Below are 18,779 nucleotides of genomic sequence, written 5' to 3'. Positions count from 1 at the left end.
ATCTTTCAATTTCCGGAGTTGACTGCAAAATTTGGCTCCTGAACAACTCGTGTGTAAAACCTATATACTCAGCTTAAAACACAAAATCCACGAATTAGAAATCGATCGGAGGCAAAAAGTATTCGCGTTGGATAACGAGAAAGAAATATAGGCGATGATCGGGATGGCCGTGGGAATAGGCGGAAAATCACGTGGAAAATCAAAACGTTTAGGAAAGTCGGACCGATCAGCGAACCAGCTCGTTCCGTTTAACTAGAAACTGACCACCCTCCACCCGGTGGAATTGATTTAACTCGCACGCTGCACGAGTCACGCCGCATCGTCAATTATCCTCGAACGTATCCGCAGTGCGGGTGCATAGACGACCAGGCTGTGCGCTGGCCCTTTCTGCTCGGCACGCTTCTGCCACGGCCTTCGACTCGAATCGAAATGAGAACGACTGTATAGAATTGAATTTGCACGACAGTTTGACAGGGCCTCGAAGGAGAAGGGGGAAATAGTATAGGACTAGAGGGTAGAGAAGGAGAGTGGTTTTCTGGGAGGGGGGTATAAAAAGCACGCTGAATAATAGACTCCAACCCTCTCCAAACATCTCCCTTCTCTATGCATACCACGGTCACAGTGCCTTGGACCGGAATCTAGCCTTATATTCGAAACGTGTCCGCCTCCCGTCTATCCCTTTCCTGTGTCGCGCTACGTCCACGATAGAGCTTTGATAAACTTGTAATATACTCGAAGGAGAAATAAATGATATCCAACGTACCTTTTTTGCATTTGGAAACACCGGTCCGTTTTACAGTACCTGTGGTAGGGAGAATGCATTGTTTGTGTGAATCTTCCCTCAATCTCTATGCGCTTGCTGAGGTATAATTCTATTGCAAAATAGAGCTTTGTCTTTAGTTATAATTTTTGTTTAGGATATATAATTACATATTCACGTACAAGATCTAGATTATTATTTAACCGTATGGTTCACGACACTTTAGAAAGTTTAAAAAATCAATGACTATTTTCGTTATTAAATATATCGTATATGTGTAGATTGCTAAAGACTGATCTTCTTTGTAATAATAATTTTCTCACCATTGTGCGAGACAGTTTATTGGACGAATATAGCGAAGATAACCGCGTATCGAGCTTACGACTCGCATGAAACTGTCGTGACGTGAAATATACATATTGAGCATAGAAGGAGACGCGAGTCTGACTAGTATCCTAACTTGAAAAGTGGCGAAAAGTGATGACATTACGAGTAAAGCTGTGTAAGTCATTCGTGCACAAAAAATTGAACAAACGAACGTTGAATCCTAGATCCAAATATGAGTTAAAGTTGACAAATTTGCAAAAAGCGGCATCGATTAATTGAAGTTTCGCGAGCTTCCTGCAGAGAACTATCTAGAAGGTGCGACAGAAAATAGTATAAAGTTGCAACCTAAAGAGCAAACGCGAGACCGCAGACGCGTGAAACACACGCTGACACCTCTTCGAGTTCGCAACTCCTTCGGCAAACTTAAGGCCACCATAGTAGTCGAACAATAGGTGAAATCTGTTAATACCAGCACGAACGACAATGAGTTCGACGTGGCGTGAGCGGCTCTCGAATACCTTTTTACCGGCGCTAATCCGAATTCGTGGGTCGTCGGCAAGGATAAAGCGATCATCGTCCCGGAACGATGCGCTCTCGAACTTGGCGGGATGATTGGGAATAGCTGGGATAAGGAAGGGGGGATGAAAGAAATGGCAACAACCGGATGGAAAAGTGATTTTTGCCGCGATACGCGGGTCTCGACGAGCTTGTCTCGTCACCGTATAGCGATAGTGATCGACGAAAGCTGTTACGCGGCCGCCTGAATGACGTTAACGTCGATATTTCCCTGTAAACGACCACTCTGTTAGCTTCTTTTCTCCCCGAAACCGGGGACCGAGATTTTCCGGGTCCAACTGCAAAGCGCGCCAACCTAGCAAAGTGGTTTTCTGTCGAAAGTAACGGGGCTTGGCGTGAACGTGATTTCGGCCGCGTTTCGAGCGTAACCAGCGCGCGAAATGGAAGGGAAAATCGTTAACGAAAATCGTGCAACCGTTACCTCTCTGCAGCCATCGTAGTGTATTACATCTCAGCTATGTGTGCGTGTTGTTCCATCATTTCCTTTTTATCGTTACGACGCTCGGTTCTTGATAGCGAAGAATATTGTAGTTCTTTTGTAGTTAAAAGCTATGTATATATTCTTTTTTATTTAATGTTTCGATTAATATCTCAGTTGATGTCTTTACCAACAAAAAAACTTTATTACGTCTTGCTCCGAAACAGATTTGTTTCGCCCACTAAATATTACAACGCGAATGCTACCATGGATGTTTCATGTATCTTTGCTCCTTCGAATTTCGCACGAGTGTATGGAAAGTCGCGATCTATTTATGGAAGGTAATCGTACTGTGTTTTTTAAAGTAATTAAAATAGAAGCGATCGATGTTCTTTTCCATCTTCTAAAAATGTTCCCAAAAATAGGTCGCTGTTCGGAGTAAAAGTTCGTTGTCGATAAAGCGTTTAAAGTTCTAGATGCTACGCATGTAACAAGTGATCGAAGAAATTTTAAATTATCGACAGCTACCAAATCCGAAAAAAGCAGCTTTCTCCGTGCAGAATCCGTTGTCGTGGATGCTCTGGGAAGAGCACCCCGCGGGCAGACCGCGTTCACGCAGGCAAACGCAACGTGCAATTTTAATCTCGAAATTACTTCCATTTTATTCCAATTTTCTTGCATTTAAATCGTCTAAGCGAGTTTACCTTGGCAATATCATTGCCGAGGAGCGTCGCGCTGCATCGAGAAGGTGGTGGGTGGGTGGATGGATGGATGGATGGATGGATGGACGGACGGATGGCTCGGCTGACTGGCCGAGAAAGAAGAAAGCCGAAGGATGAGGAGCGAAACGTAGAAGGTGGGCGGAGAATGATGGGTCGGAGATGGAGAAGATGGAAGTACCTACTCTAATAAATTTACGACCTAAAATGGTTAAGCCGCGTTAGCCCTGTTCTTTATATTTCCGCGAGAGAGGAACGAGAGCGATAGAGAAACACAGTAAGAAAGGATAGACGAAGCATTCCGGCCACCAACGAGCAACTCACCTTCCTTCTGCAGAGAAGGGAAGAGAGAAGGAGGGTACGATTCTTATATACACGACGGGCGTCGTTGTTCGAGGGGGTGGAGACCGAGAGAAAGATGGATATATAGCGAAACAAAGAGAGAAAACAAGACGGTGGAAGGATGAAAGACGGGAAGAAGTGGATATATAAGAGATACGAAGGGAAATTCGCTTATTTTCCCATCATTTCGACGTGGCATCTTGTCCATGGCGTTTCCTCATCTACGGAGCCAGGAAAGAAAATTGCTTCTCGTCCTCGAGAGTGGAATATCGCCCTGATGAGCCCGGGAATGCCTCGATATCCGTTCCCCTCCGCCCCTTTAACATTGCTGTTTTACCAGAGTTATCCCGTTAACACGGATGCTCTCGTTCCTTCCGTATTTTTAGCCGTTTCTCTTTCGTCACGATCGTCTGCTACGACGACGACGACGACGACGACGACGATGATGACGACGGGACATTCAATTTATTCGTTATTTATTATTCGAACGCGACACTTCTCCTCGTTGCAACGAAACGGTATGTGGAAGGAGTGAAGTAGATTGAGAAGGAGAGAGAAAAGATAGTAGGGAGATGACGAGAGAATTCAGGGAGTTAAGCGGGAAATTATGAAGTGGATTACACAATAAAACGAGATAGAGAGAAATGCTACGATATCGTCTAGGTCGACGTGGGACGGCGACGACGAGATAGGATATAGTTTGTGTGGAGACGCACGCGCGTTTCCTCGTGGCCCACCGGAGACGAGCAGGATATTCGTTGCGACGGAAGTCTTGCTGGGAAATCCGATTTCAGGATCTGCAGATTCCCGCGCCAATCCGATTGGTTTATTCGTTGTATCCAAACGCGCCGATGGAAGCCGACGGTCGTGTAAACGATCGGAATTTCTCGAAAATGAAACTCGATAAGCGTCGTTCGAGTGGAACACGGTTTCGGATACTCGACGTTTCTCGCGTCTCTCGAATTCCAAAACAAATGTATCCACGTTTCTGCCTAAATTTCGAAAAACCTACGAGTGTTACAGCACTTTGCTTTAGTGCTTAAATCTTGTATTTCGATGCTTAACGAGCCAATTATTTGTTCGTACACAACGAGCACGAACGCGCGAGCATGGCAACGTACGCAAACGTGACGATGCGATTTCACAGAGCAGAGCCAAAAAAAGGATGTCCATACCGATCGTTCGCATCGACGTTTCCCTCTCTCCACGTCTTGGTCTCCCTCTTGAAATTTACTTTCTCCCTCGCTCCCGTACATTCGTCACGGATCAAAACGGAATAGGGGGTATCGGCGTGTCTCTGCGGCGCTGAATAATTCATAAGGCGAGAAGCCAGCAGCCGATACTTATCGCGATAGACTTTAGCGGGCTGCCAACAGCAGCCATGTTACAATAAAGAAATCAACATGGCCGACCGTCCTTTTCGTTCCCTCCTCGAGTGTCACGAGTGCCGCGTTTCTTCTCTCCTGCCCTTCTTTCGGTCCACCTTGGGATCGGTGAGAGCGCCGTCACGTCGCTCACTTTCGATTTCGCCCCGCACAGTTACCCTCGTTACTCTCTTGATGTCGAAGAAGGGTGGTCCCCGCGCGGATTCTTCTCACCCTACGAGCTCTCTTCTTACCTCCTTTTCTTGGCCCGTGCTGCCTCCAGGGGTGGACCGCCCCGCCCAGAGACATTTCTCCGCAACTCTCCTTTTCCATTTCTGAGCGAGCAAGACAGCCAACTCGAAGAAACGAATGCCACGGATAGGGTGGATGAATGAGACTAAGAAAGACAGAAGATTAGGGTGAGAAGGTAAGAGGGAGAAAGAGAGTTGTGTAAGAATGGGAATCGGAGAAAGAGGATAAGAGAGCTTTGCTAGCCACTTTTCTCGCCTGCACGGTATCGTGACTCGCCAAAGGAACTCCATTTTCTGGCTACTCTCGCTCGCGGCTTGTCTTCTCCTTTCGAAGCTCTTCGTAAAGCTCCCAACATTCGATTCGTGTAAGAGGAATTTTTCCAACTACTAACTTCACGATGAACTTGCTGCTTTTCACGTAGCCGCTCTCTGTTTCCGACGGCAAAACCGTACGATTCGAATGCATGACTTTCCGTTGAAAGTTACACGAATGGCGAATGTAACCTCGTTTCGCTATATCGCCACGAAACCGAACGTTTTCGCGATCGACTTCTCGCGAAATACGAAAGCGAAGCTGCATTTAGCGTGTAGCGCATGTATGATAAATGGTTGCGTGTTTTTATGTTTCAGGTGTGGTTTCAGAATAGGCGAGCAAAATGGCGTAGACAGGAGAAGATGGAAGCCGCGAGACTCGGTCTCAGCGAATACCATCATCCAGCCAATATGAGGTAACGTTTCAATGATTGTATATGATTTATTATAGTATTAATTTAGATATTCCTGAGTAATATATGTATACAGGGTGGTTGGTAACTGGTGGTACAAGCGGAAAGGGGGTGATTCTACGCGAAAATAGAAGTCGAAAATATAGAATACAAATTTTTTTTTATTTTTTTTTTTCTAAATTTTTCCATCGAGACAACGTTATAACGAAACGTGATAAAGTGCATGCGTACCGAGCGAAAATTCAAAGTCGATTTTCTCGAAAACAAAGTCTCAAACGAAAAATTTGTATTCTATATTTTCGACTTCTTTTTTCGCGTAGAATCACCCCCTTTCCGCTTGTACCACCATTTACCAATCACCCTGCATATAAAATAATAATTAATCTAAATATTCTTCAATTCTTTTTCTTTCTTTTTTTTTACAAAGTTTTTCAAAATAATATTTCTCTTTGCTTAAGATTTAAACCGAATGTATCGATTAAATTCCGATAGCGCTGTTGTTTATACTATACTGCAAAAATAATGAAACAGACGGGGAATATATTTTGTACGTATTTAACTTTCTGGAAGCATGACAAGCATATCTGGGTTAATGTATATATGTATAAATTGGCGAATAAACGTATCGATTGAAATATATCGTTTTCGTTGCAGAAACGTAGCTGGCCCGGCTTTGGGTCTACCGGGAGATCCTTGGCTCACTCCTCCAGGTCTATTAAGCGCTCTTCCTGGCTTTCTGGCTGCACCTCACACAGGATATCCCAGTTATCTAACGTCTCCGAGACGACTGCCGTCACCACCAAACGTCGGAGCCGTTGGAAGCGCAGTCCCAGGTAAAATTATTATTCTAACGATATTTTCTGAAATTGCTATAGAAACTTACTTCGGAACCTACTGAACGTTGCTGCACAGTTTTTGAGAAATTCCAAGATTTAGTGTCCTAAATTCTAAGCAACGACATTCTCTAACTTGAAAAAATCGATTCAAGATCTCAACTTCGACACTAAAATTTCCGTCATTCTATGCTTATCATTACATAAAGTTGCATCGATCCGCTTTCGTTTGAGACGAAAATGTGAACTCGATTTTGCTACTCATAGTATTTATTAGAATTTATAACGATATTAATCGAACGCCAGATGAAACAAAAATGATTTTCTCGGTTGACAGGTACCCTAAGCGGAGGAATGACGAGCATAGGAAGCGGAGGTCACGTTGCAGCAGCGCCACCGAGTCCTCCAGGACACGATCCGCGCACAACGAGCATCCAGGCTCTAAGAATGCGAGCTAAGGAGCACGTCGAGAGCATTACCAAAGGATTGCAAATGGTCTGAAGTTTAACGTACGACCCAGGAAGGCAGTATGAATCTAAGTACAGGCTGGCCGTGGCCGCGCTTCTAACACCGCGGGCGTGACGAGAAGCGAAACTACCGCTTTCTCTGCGACTGGATCCTTCCAGAACGAAGAAACTGTCCGGTAACAGGCAGACGGATCGACAAATACGTTCCTCTCGTCCCTCTTTCTACGGTCGGTGGACGACTTCATGAACTGGTCGTTTTTATCCCGACGTTGAAGCCGTTTTATCGGTTATCGAATACGCCGAAGAGTACAAGAGCGAATAACGTTCGCCGAGAGAAAGGGACGATTAACGCGTTCGAGTACTAATTTTCAGTGGTAATCGAGAACGAGAGGAGGGGAAGGCTAGTCTTTCTCTCGTTGGGCCAAGTTATTACCCTAGCTGATTGATAAATCAAATTTGTTATATCGTTCTTTGATACGGGACGATGGAGCCGTTCGTTCGAGTACCCTCGGCGATGACAGATAAAAAGCAGCAAGAGGAGATGTTTGATTATCGAAAAGTATCGAGCTCGAATGTCCCGTTCCATTGGATGGTCGGTTTTTTGGTACCGTGTATGAACTAGTTCAGGATTATAGTGCAATAAACGAGAAAAGTAAAAGGTTCAGAGACTTTTCGTAGTGCGTTGCGGATGGAGAATAGCTGTAAGATGCAAAGACGATTCGTTTCAGTTAGCTCGAGAGCCACGAAGGATCCCCTCCCTTAACTTCCTGAACGATACGAATTCAGTAAGTAATATATTAAGTATAATTTTAAACGAGGTTAAAGACCGCGAGAAACGATGTTCGAATCGAACCGTGTGGACAAAAGTTTTATTTTGCGCGCGTTCTGAGATGCGATTGACGATCTGGCACGTTCAAACGAGAAATATGTATAGATTCGTGACGTAAAGATTCGGCATCGAAGTCACGAGTTACGATAAGAACGTAGACGGTACTTTCGACTGGAAATTAAATGCTCGCCAAATTTAGAACACGATTTCGAAATTTACATTTATTACGCTCGTGTTCTAAATTTAATGGTTAACAAAAATTTCGGTCGGAAGGTTATATGTGGTTTGCAAACCACTACGATGCATAACTTCCAGCTTCGCAGTCTCAAAGTACCGATCATCGAAAGCTATGAATCAAAAGTTGAAAATCAACCCGGTGGAAACCAGTTAATTTAAAAAGTGTCCGGTACTTGAAATCCTTTAAACTTCCATCTCAATCTTAATCATGGTGTCACGAAAACCGAAAATGTTCCTTCGAATCAGGCGTTCGAAGTACGTTTCCCGGGATTACGGAATATTATTAGAACAAGACGAATCACGTGAGTGGAGTGGGAGTTGCTCGAGTCGATTCAGTGAGCGTTCAAATATGCAAAATGGCTATGTCGACGAAATGAATCGGTGCAAATCGCGAAGGGTCAGTGGCCCGTGCCAGTCGAAGCGATCGTTTTCTGGTGTAAACTGGTCTTGTATCGAAAATGCGATTAGCATAATTGTTTGATAATCATGTACCTCGGATAGAACGAGCGCGAAACGAGCGTTGACGAGACTAAAAAATATTTGCTATTTTACGAACGACACTTGCCACTCATTCGAAACGTAGATGAGAGAGACCATGAGAAATTGAGCGAAGAATAATAACTAACGTAAATAGCTCGCGCGAACGATCATTCGATTAATTATCGAATGAACGTAAAGCGTCGAGTGTGTTGTTTTTAACGAGGCGAGATTCTTCCAAAATTTGTTAGCGAGTCGCTCGATCGAAACAGATCGAGTTATTGCGGCGAACCCTCACAGACTAGATCAATATTTCTTGTAGCATAGAGATTCGAAAAGATCCGAAGTGAGGCGACGCATTTTGACATAAACAATATTCTGCAGTATTAATACGTTAAGGCGAAGAATTGTGCATATAGTTACGTAATAAACGATTACGGTATGCAGATACGATGATCTTGGAAGGAGACTGGCTAGATCTACCGTGGAATCAAAGGGCTTGATCGGAGAAAGAAACGTCAAAGTGGCTTTAGTACCAATTTTATGTTAATATATAGAAAATGAATGTGTGCAGATACAGAAACAGTTGTCTTTGAAATATTACAACTTCTGTAACTCGTCCCCTATTTCCTTTATTTCGATGAAACGTATAAATATCGTCTTATCCGTCAAACTACTTGATTCCAATACGAAGTGTTCACGTAACGATGATTCGTCTGCCAGTCAGCTTCCATGAAGCGGCGTGAGAAAACTAAGTAGAGGGTGAAGAGAGAACGTAGACAGTTACCCACCCCCGAATGTCTATTTGTATATATACCTGCTCGTGATGAAATAAACTTTGATGTACATATTTAATCATACCACATGTTTGTTTGAACAGACGTTTCCTCCCCGTTGGCTCTACGAGAGCGGAAAACCACGGAGCATCGAGGAAATTCGCCTGGGTCACGATGAAATTGCACGTTTTTGCGAGAACCCTTGATGAAATGTCCTTTTTCCCTTCTGTCTGTAACGGCTCCTTTTTTTCGAGCGCATCGATCGACCGGTTTCGTCCCGTTCTCCTTTTTCTGCGCCTCCTCTAAGGGACTCGTCCCTCTGATCGATCGTTTCGTTCGATGGACACGCGTTAATAACGCACAAAGAAAAAAGGCGGGACGATTTTCAGAGAGGAGGGGAAAGGGAGGAAAGAGGAGCCACGGATTTTTAATTGTTCCGCGCGCGGCCGCGCGTATTTGTTAAAGAATTAGCATTTCAAAGAACGATTTCAATTAAGGCTTAATTAATTTCGCGGAGAATGCCGGGACAAGTTGGCGCCGCGCGCCTCATTGTTCGTCTTACTTTCGACTTAATTGAAATCGAAGAACCGCCCTGGTGAATTCTAGCAGCTGAAACGTTTTGGTGAAAGAGTATAAAAACTAATCGAGAGAATTATTAAGAATCACTGTACGAATGTTTCGATTAGTATAGTTAGCAATGGGTGTTGACAGTTGAATGCATGTAGAAAAATAGCATTTCGTTTCGCTGATGAAAACGCTTTGGATTTGGAAATCAATCGAGTAATATTTTTCTGTCCAACAGAAACCGCAAATTTATAAGGAAATCAAATTATCGAAAATTTAACAAAGAAAAAAATTCCAACATAAATCTCTGAGAACAGCGGTAAATCGCTATTTGACGTCTCCAATTAAAAAACTAACGAAGCCAAGTCCACTCTGGCCACCTAAAAATCGAAAGCGTGATCTCGACAGTATTCTCAAACCACCAGCGGGGTAGAATCATAATCGAAAAACGCGTCTACCACCCCGTAACTCATCTATCGTGCACAGGGGCTACAAAGGATCAACCCGCTTCTACAAAAATAAAAAGAGCGAAAAATATAATAGAAAACAAAAAAGTGAAAGCGGAAAATCTGAAAAACTGCATAAATCAGCGGGAGGCGCGAGGTGGTGAGACGCGGCTCTGGCTGGTTACCTTTTTCGAGGGTGACTGGGGAAAAAAGCGAGGGCGGGCGCGGTGACGGGGCGTGAAAGGATTCGACGTTAACAGCACCAACAACGCCGGCTCGCTGAAACAATGGTGCTGAATGGTCCCTGAACGATTAGGTATTCCAATCGTCGCGTTAGGGGTCGCTGTGAAGTGCGGCAGCAGGGAGAGAGAGAGAAAGAGAGGGAGAGGGAGAGGGAGAGGGAGAGAGAGAGAGAGAAAGAGAGGGAGAAGGAGAGGGAGAGAGAGAGAGAGAGAAAGAGTGAAAGAGAGAGGGCGGCTGGGAAGGGGACGGCGGTAAGAGGGTGGCAGAACTCGCCCAATAAAATGGTAATTCCTGTTTGCAGAAGTTAACCATGCGAGCGAGCCTGGAGATTCGAGTCCATGCGTACTCCCTAACTCCAAAGACTAATAATACTCTCGGGGCCGAGAAGTGAGCTACCGACAGTGATATAGTTGTACGGAAGAAACCCCGTGAAATCGCGTACGTCCGCGTGCTCTTGAATCTCTTTTCTATCTCGGGATTTTTCGTTGGAAATTTCAAAGTGTGTGTGTGTATCACGCGGATGAAAAATTAGGGGATGTGACACGGTGGAAAAATTAAGGAATGAATCGAGACAGAGGGCAAACAGAGACTTTAGATCGAAAAGACAAGATAGGGGAAAATAGTATTTTCAGTTCCTTCTGTTTTTCAGGCTGAGACAATGGACAGACAAATAACAATTATGATTACAATACGTTATTTTCTTAACTTGCTCGACTACATTGAGCGTTCGTTTAGAAAATGTAACAGCTTGAAAAAATGAATTAAAATTAATGTCGTAAATTCTTGCACAGTTATTTACGACTAAACAATATTAGTGAATAATGTAAATGATATAAATATTAATGACAAGATACGAGTTCTACAATTTTGTAAATAATTTTCTAAAATTTATAAAATTACTTCTAAAATTTGATTCGTTTGTTACGCGACTTGTTGTTGTTGTGCGATCGATCACTACTGATATTTAAATTATAGCTTGTGACTCGAGTATTTCGCTAATAGCATTACCTCGATTATGCAAAGATGTTTTAACGACGTGAATCATCAATAATTGTTTATGTAAGTAGAACAAGTTAAACGCGTCAGCCACTTGCCGTCTCATAATAATGACACTAGAATTAGAGTCCCGTTTAGAAGACAAATTTTGCCAGAAGTTCACGAAGAACTATTTGTTTTTTGATTGCATCGTAACCAAGAAACCTGCGTGGTAATTGATTTATCTTGGAGGTCATCGGTCGGTAATACGTATATATCGTGTTAAGAGACATCGTCGAGATTGGAGGCGGCAGTCTCTACGGCAATCTTTTAAGGGCTGAAATTGGCACGGAAATCGTGGCTTTATTAAATTTGTTTAGGGACAGGTAAGGGGATGGGTTGGAGGGGTTAGGTGAGTCAGTTGAAAGAGCGAGCTGGCGAGGAGGACCTAGATTCTGGGCGAACCGTCCTCGTCTGTCTAATATTGCTCGATGCCTAGCCTGCCTAACCTTATTGCCTCGACAAAGTAAAGAACCGACAAGGGACTCGAATAAGACCAGTTTAGGGCCAAGCAGATCAATGAAACACCAAACCAACGGGGCGGAATGCTCAAACAGTCCCGAAGACAATTCGGTGGCTACGATGGAAATGGATACCAAGCCGTCGAGAATGTTGGGCTACCATTACACATCGTCCTGAGTTTAGCTCGGAGCTTGCAGATCTGATTTCCTAAAATGTCGTTTGTCACGATCCTTCGCCAGCGACTAGAGCAAATTATAATTGAGATAGAATTATTATCGAGATTATGATCGAAGCGGAACAAGTGAGATTTAACATATATGTCTAATGTTTGATAATAAAGATAATGTTTGGGAAAGTGCAGAGTCGGATTTTCCATCTCTAAAACGCGAGAAACGAACCCTAAACTTCGGTATCTTCGATAAATATCCTCCCTCTCCCCTCTCCCGCCACCCGCGGCATTTGTCAGGCAGACAAGAAGAAAGAAGCGGAGCAGTAGCTAAGAAACACGGGTGGAGAGGCAAGGAAGGTTTCAGCTCGTCGTTTCGGGGCCGCGACCATTTAGCGTTATTAATTAGAGCCAAAGTCATTCTAAGTTGGCAAGTACATAAGCCGAAATAATATTTGCACGGGCGTTCATTAGACGTGGCAGAGGACACGAGATGGGGCCGCAAACGGGTTGGATTCTCATTAAAATAACCTTGCCTTTCCTTTTCGCCGCTCTCCCCTCCCCAGCTCGTCCTTCTGCGCGGCGGCAGCTTACCTCGCTCGTGGCACCGACCAAAAAGAGAGCGACAGAGACGCCAGAGAAACAAAAAGAAGAACAGAAGCGGAAAGAATAAAACGACAAAAGGAGGGGATGAACAAAGTGAACGAGCCAGCCACCCGACTATCCCTTCCTCGTTTCTCCGCTGTCTTTCTCTCTGTCTCCGCTTTTCCTCCGTTTTCCCTTCTCATCGTTATTTAGCGAAACGAAGACAGCGCAGGAAGGAGAAAGAACAGAGGTGTTGAAAGGGGTGAACGAGCGGCTGAAGTGGGGAGAATGAGTTACGGGGTAGTTTGGCTACCACTAGGTAACTTAAATGAAAGTCGCGGTTACCCCCTTAACGCGAAAATACGCTCAGGGAAAATTTCGTTTTTTCACCCTGATTAATGTAATACCCGACGTTGTTGCTGCCGCTGCTGGCCACGCTAATTGGTCATTCTCTCGCTCACCTTTGATTTTCCTGCTGCTTCTAGCTTCACCACCACCTGCGGCTGAACACAACCTGACGTGTACACCGTCGTCGCGTCCGTTCGTTCCGTGTTGTGCCTCCTCTTCGCGCTCCGTCGCGAGAGACTGAAAATAAATTTTCCTCGCATGGCGGATTAAAAAGGTAGTGGCGCGCGAATCTGCGTCTGAAGGAACCGTATTGCGGGCTGAGTTTTCGCGGAAATTTCCCATGCAGAACTGTGCGCGAGAAAGTTCAGACGAGTTTCGCAAACGGCGCGACGGAGAAGAGGCAGCTTTATCAGGTTTCAATTTAAACGAGGATGACTTTCAGCTACCACGCCGTTTACGAACGTTACACGTGCCGTTTCCTATCGCCCTTCTTATTTTGCTTTTCCTCTAGTGTCGATTGTGTTTTATTCTTTTGGAATCGAGAAAGTCCTGTGCTAAATCGAACAAGTACAAAGCAATAACAAACGAAAGCGTAGATTAATCGTGACACTCGGAAGTTAAATTGAACGGATTGATTTTCTGAAAATTTCTACATTTTAGTATCGGAATGAGTATGTGATTAGAGATAAATCTCCTCTGAATCTCACTTCGCCTATTCAGAAGTCAAATTGATCAACTCCATTTCCTGAAAACTTCTCGATTTTAATATCAATAATACATGATTACGGATAGATTGTTCTTTAAACTCCATGGAATTGATGTTCAAAGTTTCTGTAATCGAATTAATTGATTTGATATTTTGAAGCTATCCTAATCTGACTACCAGAATACATTTTGCAAATATATTTTTTAGAAATCGAACGACTAAATCCGCCCGAGTAGTTTAACTCGTAGTGTCAAATTGATGAACCAATATTTAATCGAACGAAATAAAAAAAAAAAAAAAAACTATCTCAGAGTGGATTGGATGAAACGGCTTGAAGAACGAGGATATCTTGTTTCTACCAAAATCGAAAACTTCCATCCGCTGGCGGATGAACGAAACGGGAATCGAGCGGTAATAAAATAAATAAATATCGACGCGAACGTTCTAATTTGCGCGAACGGATGTAATCCCGTGGATAAACGCGGCTCGTTCGCTGAGTATATCGCGACGAGGGAATAAAAACGGTGGATCCGTTTGTTCATGCTTCGTTGCAGCAAAAATTTTGCGCGCCGCTTTTTCCATACGCCGTTGTTGCATCGACAGGATCCAAACGAACGGAAAATATATTTTTCGTTCGCGCGCTGCCATTATAAATGTAATCCACTTGCCCGCCATTCGACGGCAATCAAAATCTACATTTCCAGCGAATTTATCATTATAATACTACCGAATGATAATCCGTTAAAAGGTTGTCGCTGCGCGCGGCTGCGAGCTCTCGTCGACGTAATTTTTCCGCTGCACACCATCGTATAACGCACACGCGTCCACATGGTATCGTAGCCTGTTAGTCGACACCACCGCTGCTGGCTCTTCAATTTCGTTGCTCGTCGAACGTCATAAATTGCGACGTAGCATAATAAAAGGATAATAAAGTCCGCGGAGACAACGTCGCATCGGCGCTTTAATTAAACAATTTCGCCAGGTGGATGGCCGTTGGTAATTGGAAAAAAGTCCGCGGAACCGGGTATCGGTATCGAAGGGCGACTTCCGGCCACGGATCACGGCCATTGGGCAGGGGTTTGGTCGCGAGCACACCGGAGAGGTTGGGTGACGGAGAATGTGCACCAACGAAAGGGGGAGGGAGGAAGGGAATTGGTGGTGGTATAGTGGGTGGATAGAGGTGGGTGCGGTGGGTGGTGGGTGGGGTGTGGGGTCGGTGGAGAAGTTCCGAAATGAGTACCCGTGCAAATACGCCAGGATTGTTTCTGCCGCTAATTGCTCGGTTTTTTGCAGGGGCTCGGCCAACAATCGATTTGCATTTCAAAGGTAGTCCGGCATAAAAATAAAATGCGCCCCGTTAAAAGTTGACTGGCGGCGGCGAGCGGCGTTGTGTGCGTGCCCGATACGTGTATCTTCCACGATTCTACGTATATTCACGCACACCGGCGGCCCAGGCCGCTTGCGAACGACAAATTGTATAAAACTCGTGCCGGATTAAAGCCGTCGATGGAACAACGTCGATTCGCGCTTTTTCCGCTTGCCTAGCGCCGATTCGGCTGAACCGCCTACGATTATATCCGCGAATATAATGTTTCTCCTCGAGTATCCACGCATCCTCTGCTCGAGATTCGTTTCCGGATAACGGAATAATAAATGGTCGACCGCCTTGAGATCGGTTGCTTCGTTGAAAGAGACTCGAGGGGGGGGGGGGGGCGGCCTTTTTCGACAAATCTCTGCGAAATCGGAGTTTAATCGAAATTCGAATATATCGAGTTGTCAGAAATAGTCGTCGCAAATGGTCGAACAAACGTTGTAAGTATTTAGAACGAACGTATATTTAAATATTCTTCAATCGATATATTTTTAAATGGTAAATGGCAAAAGGAATACGTATCGAGTTAAGTGATCAATTTTATAACGTGGAGATTCGAAGGGATAGACGAGAAGGACGGTCAGGATGAGACTTGAAATGGCAATCCCCGCAGAACGAATATTTCGTTTCCTACGTCGCAGGGTGGCCGTTCAGTATTTGATTTTACGCAGTACGCGTCGGGTGGTTTCCACGAACGTTAATTATCACTGACCAGCTACAGTCCCATTACATTCCAATCGACCCCTTAATCAACGCATGATTGGTGTACTAATTGATTGCTACTCCGTAATTATAACGGTGCACTGACAGACACCGGTATCGAAACCTCCAAGCATCGAGAAGCGGATGCTTGCAACTGTTGTACAACGCAACTGATTATTGGTACAAAGTGTACAGTTTCTGTGAAACAACTGCTGTCTGTTTCGTCAAAGCTGGAAATAAAAAATGCGACTTTTTGGCGGGAAATAAATTAAAGATAAGTAGGTTAAAAAATAAGTTAAAGATAAATCTTTCTAAGCAAACCGAAGTGCTGTCTTCTAATTCAGATTATATAGATGTATATGGTGCAAAGGGAAACGTAGAAGGAAAAAGGTAAAAATGACAGACATCGGGGGGAATAACTGGAGCTTCATCCCCTTCTTTTTCAAAGGCCAAGAGCCAGGTGCTGACGCATAGCAGCGGAGACTCGAACGAACTGTTTCGTTTGTCGAAGGATCGATAGAACGTCGGCAAAATTTTACCGCTGTCGGTAGCATTGTACTAGCGTTGGATAATACAGAATATGCTGTTTGTCGGTGAAAGTTTCATCGATAAAAAACTCGTCGATAAAAAATAAACTATGTATGTACCTACTTTTGAATTTGCGAATAAAGTACGTTCAAAATGTTCTTCGATCTTGATCAAATTCTAGTTGATGTCACGCAATTTCAGCGATAATTTCAACGTAAAACGGAAATAACTATGGATAAACCGATTAAATTACGAATAAGATAAACGAACCTTCTCCGTAAACGAGTTACAAGGACATTAAAACGCATTAGTCGCGAAAATTCCGCGTTGCCGCATATTCATTATTACATCAAACGTCCATGCCTCCAATTATTTGAAATTATCCGTATAGAAATTAATCCTATTGACACGCGGGTAGTTCCGATCCCACTCGTTAAAACGGTTCTAATGAAACGCCTCCCATTCTCCCTCTCCACATCCACCATAATCGCGCTGTTTACAATTAGTAACATTAATTCGCCATGATTTCCAGTCCCGTATACGTGAGAGAGGCTCGGGAATTTGTATAGAATTTCATTAAGCCAACGGTTAGCCACTCATCGAACCGTAGAACGTAACCGGTGGTCGGATTTGTACCAATTATTAGAAAATGTATATACAAGCGGCTTTGCGCGATCCACGTTCCGTTTGGCAAATATTTGATGGCTCTCCATTGGACACCTCCAACAGTCCGAATACCTTGCATAGGTATTCGCTGATATTTCTATCTCGAATAAATTGAATCAGGCTGTACGTGCTACGTGCTACTTAAAAAAATTCCTCCGATATCATGTTTTCGTCCGTCGTTTATTCATCATTTATCTACCAAGGGACTGTCCGATTTCTACATCGAAAAGCAAGATTAAAAGCAAGTCATGTTTTTCATAAATAAAAGCTTTTGATGGGAAACAAAGCGATGGTAAATGAATAGAGATCGTATGTTCGATGTTTCGTCATATTCATCTTCCTTCGTACCAACTACGATTGCGTGAAAGCAGCATGAATCAGTTCAATAGCTACCGCAATTTCGTAACGCCATGACCAGGCTCATCGATATCCTTGGCTCTTAGCAGACCAAACGAAGTCTCTTTGGACGACGAACGATCGACGTAAGGGCACGTTCGTCACGGGTGGACCGCTGCACGTAACACAGACGCGAAGCGAGCAGAGCCTGCAATTCGAAGTTTTTAATAGAGATTTGCACCGCCCGGCCGGTCCAAAGAGGTCGGTATAATCCAATAGGGCCCCATTGTCTGCCCGTTCTCCGGACATAACCAACCCTCCCTCCCCCCTTCCCTCTTTGCCGCTCCTTCCTTTTCTATCTATCTTGCTCTCATCCCGCTCGGTTCTCCGCTCTACACCACCATATCCATAAAACACGAGCACAAAGACGTGTTCCCATGTATATGGATGCGACACTGCACTGGGAAGCAATGCATATTCAAAATCCAGCCGCGGGCGGCTTGCCAGGGCAACGGAGTCTCTTGTTTTGCTACAGGCATGGAGCACGAGTCCGCAAATTCGGTTACTTCATTTTGAGCCCTGACCACCCGACCGCCACCCCTTTTGGCCCACCGCCCAACTCCCACCTGGCCACCCCACCTCCTTTTACCAGCGCCTCCTCCACCGCTGCCGCCGCCACCACCACCTCCTGCTACATCTACTCCTCCACCTCCTTCATCCTCCCCCCCTGTTCGCGTAGAACGCTACGCGTTTTAACCCCTCGGCGTATGTCCGGGGTTATGAATTTTAATAGCTTTACGCCGCGCCATGTGGGGGTGGTAGGAGAGACCATGGGGGTGGCTGGAGGGTGCAGGCTCGTGGGCGCGAGCGAGTAGTAGAGTAGATGGGTGATAGAAGAGGAGAAGAAGGGAGGCGGTGGGTGCTGCAAAAATGGCGGCGAGTTTTTCGCCCGTCAAATTGTCGATAGATTAGATTAGAGAAAAAAATGCGCGCGTGTTGCGCGCCTCTGTGTGTCCTCTCTGTGCGTCCGCCCGATGACAGAGACGAAAGGATCGCGAACCGGTACTGGGGGAAGAAGGAGAACGCGAGTAACGTGCTGACGTCGTCGTTCATAGGCGGTTCTGACCTGTACGCAACACGTTTTTCCGACCGGTTCCGTGCTTTTCTCTATATTCTCTGCACTCTGATTTTTTTTGAGGGGGTGCGAGGGATGGATGGAGGTGGGAACGCCGAGCGATTTTTGTTTCGGCTGTCTCGTCGGTGCCCGACGCATGGTAAAATCGTGGAATCGCGCGCGCAGATAGGAATCGTTTCATCGTTCTTCCCGAATCACCGTATTTTATTCGCGAATCGCCTTATGTTTCGTATATTATCGTTATTATTTAGCAACGAATGGGGAATCTTTTTCAAATCTAATACGTGCATCGAACAATCAAGTTAGAATTTTTACGTGAATACTTCTAGAAGTTTTTAACCTCTGTACAGATCGTTATTACGTAACGTAATTACAGGATTAAGG

The 18,779-nt window shown here is 44.6% G+C and overlaps 1 protein-coding gene across 1 annotated transcript in view; it reads left to right on the top strand.

Moving 5' to 3' along the window:
• LOC126869711 (retinal homeobox protein Rx1-like) overlaps positions 1–9,410 on the top strand; it is a 45,051-nt gene extending 35,641 nt beyond the window's left edge. Inside the window, exons 3-5 of the mRNA XM_050626590.1 lie at positions 5,388–5,485; positions 6,137–6,315; positions 6,653–9,410. Of these exons, the coding sequence (XP_050482547.1) occupies positions 5,388–5,485; positions 6,137–6,315; positions 6,653–6,816 (441 nt within the window). The 3' untranslated portion in view covers positions 6,817–9,410. The remainder of the gene's footprint in view (positions 1–5,387; positions 5,486–6,136; positions 6,316–6,652) is intronic.
• The last annotated feature ends 9,369 nt before the right edge of the window (positions 9,411–18,779 follow it).

This window comes from Bombus huntii, chromosome 9 (genome assembly GCF_024542735.1).
Source record: "Bombus huntii isolate Logan2020A chromosome 9, iyBomHunt1.1, whole genome shotgun sequence".
NCBI classification, from domain to species: domain Eukaryota; kingdom Metazoa; phylum Arthropoda; class Insecta; order Hymenoptera; family Apidae; genus Bombus; species Bombus huntii.
Note: the sequence above shows the minus strand (reverse complement) of the source record. Positions and strands in the feature narration are given on the sequence as shown.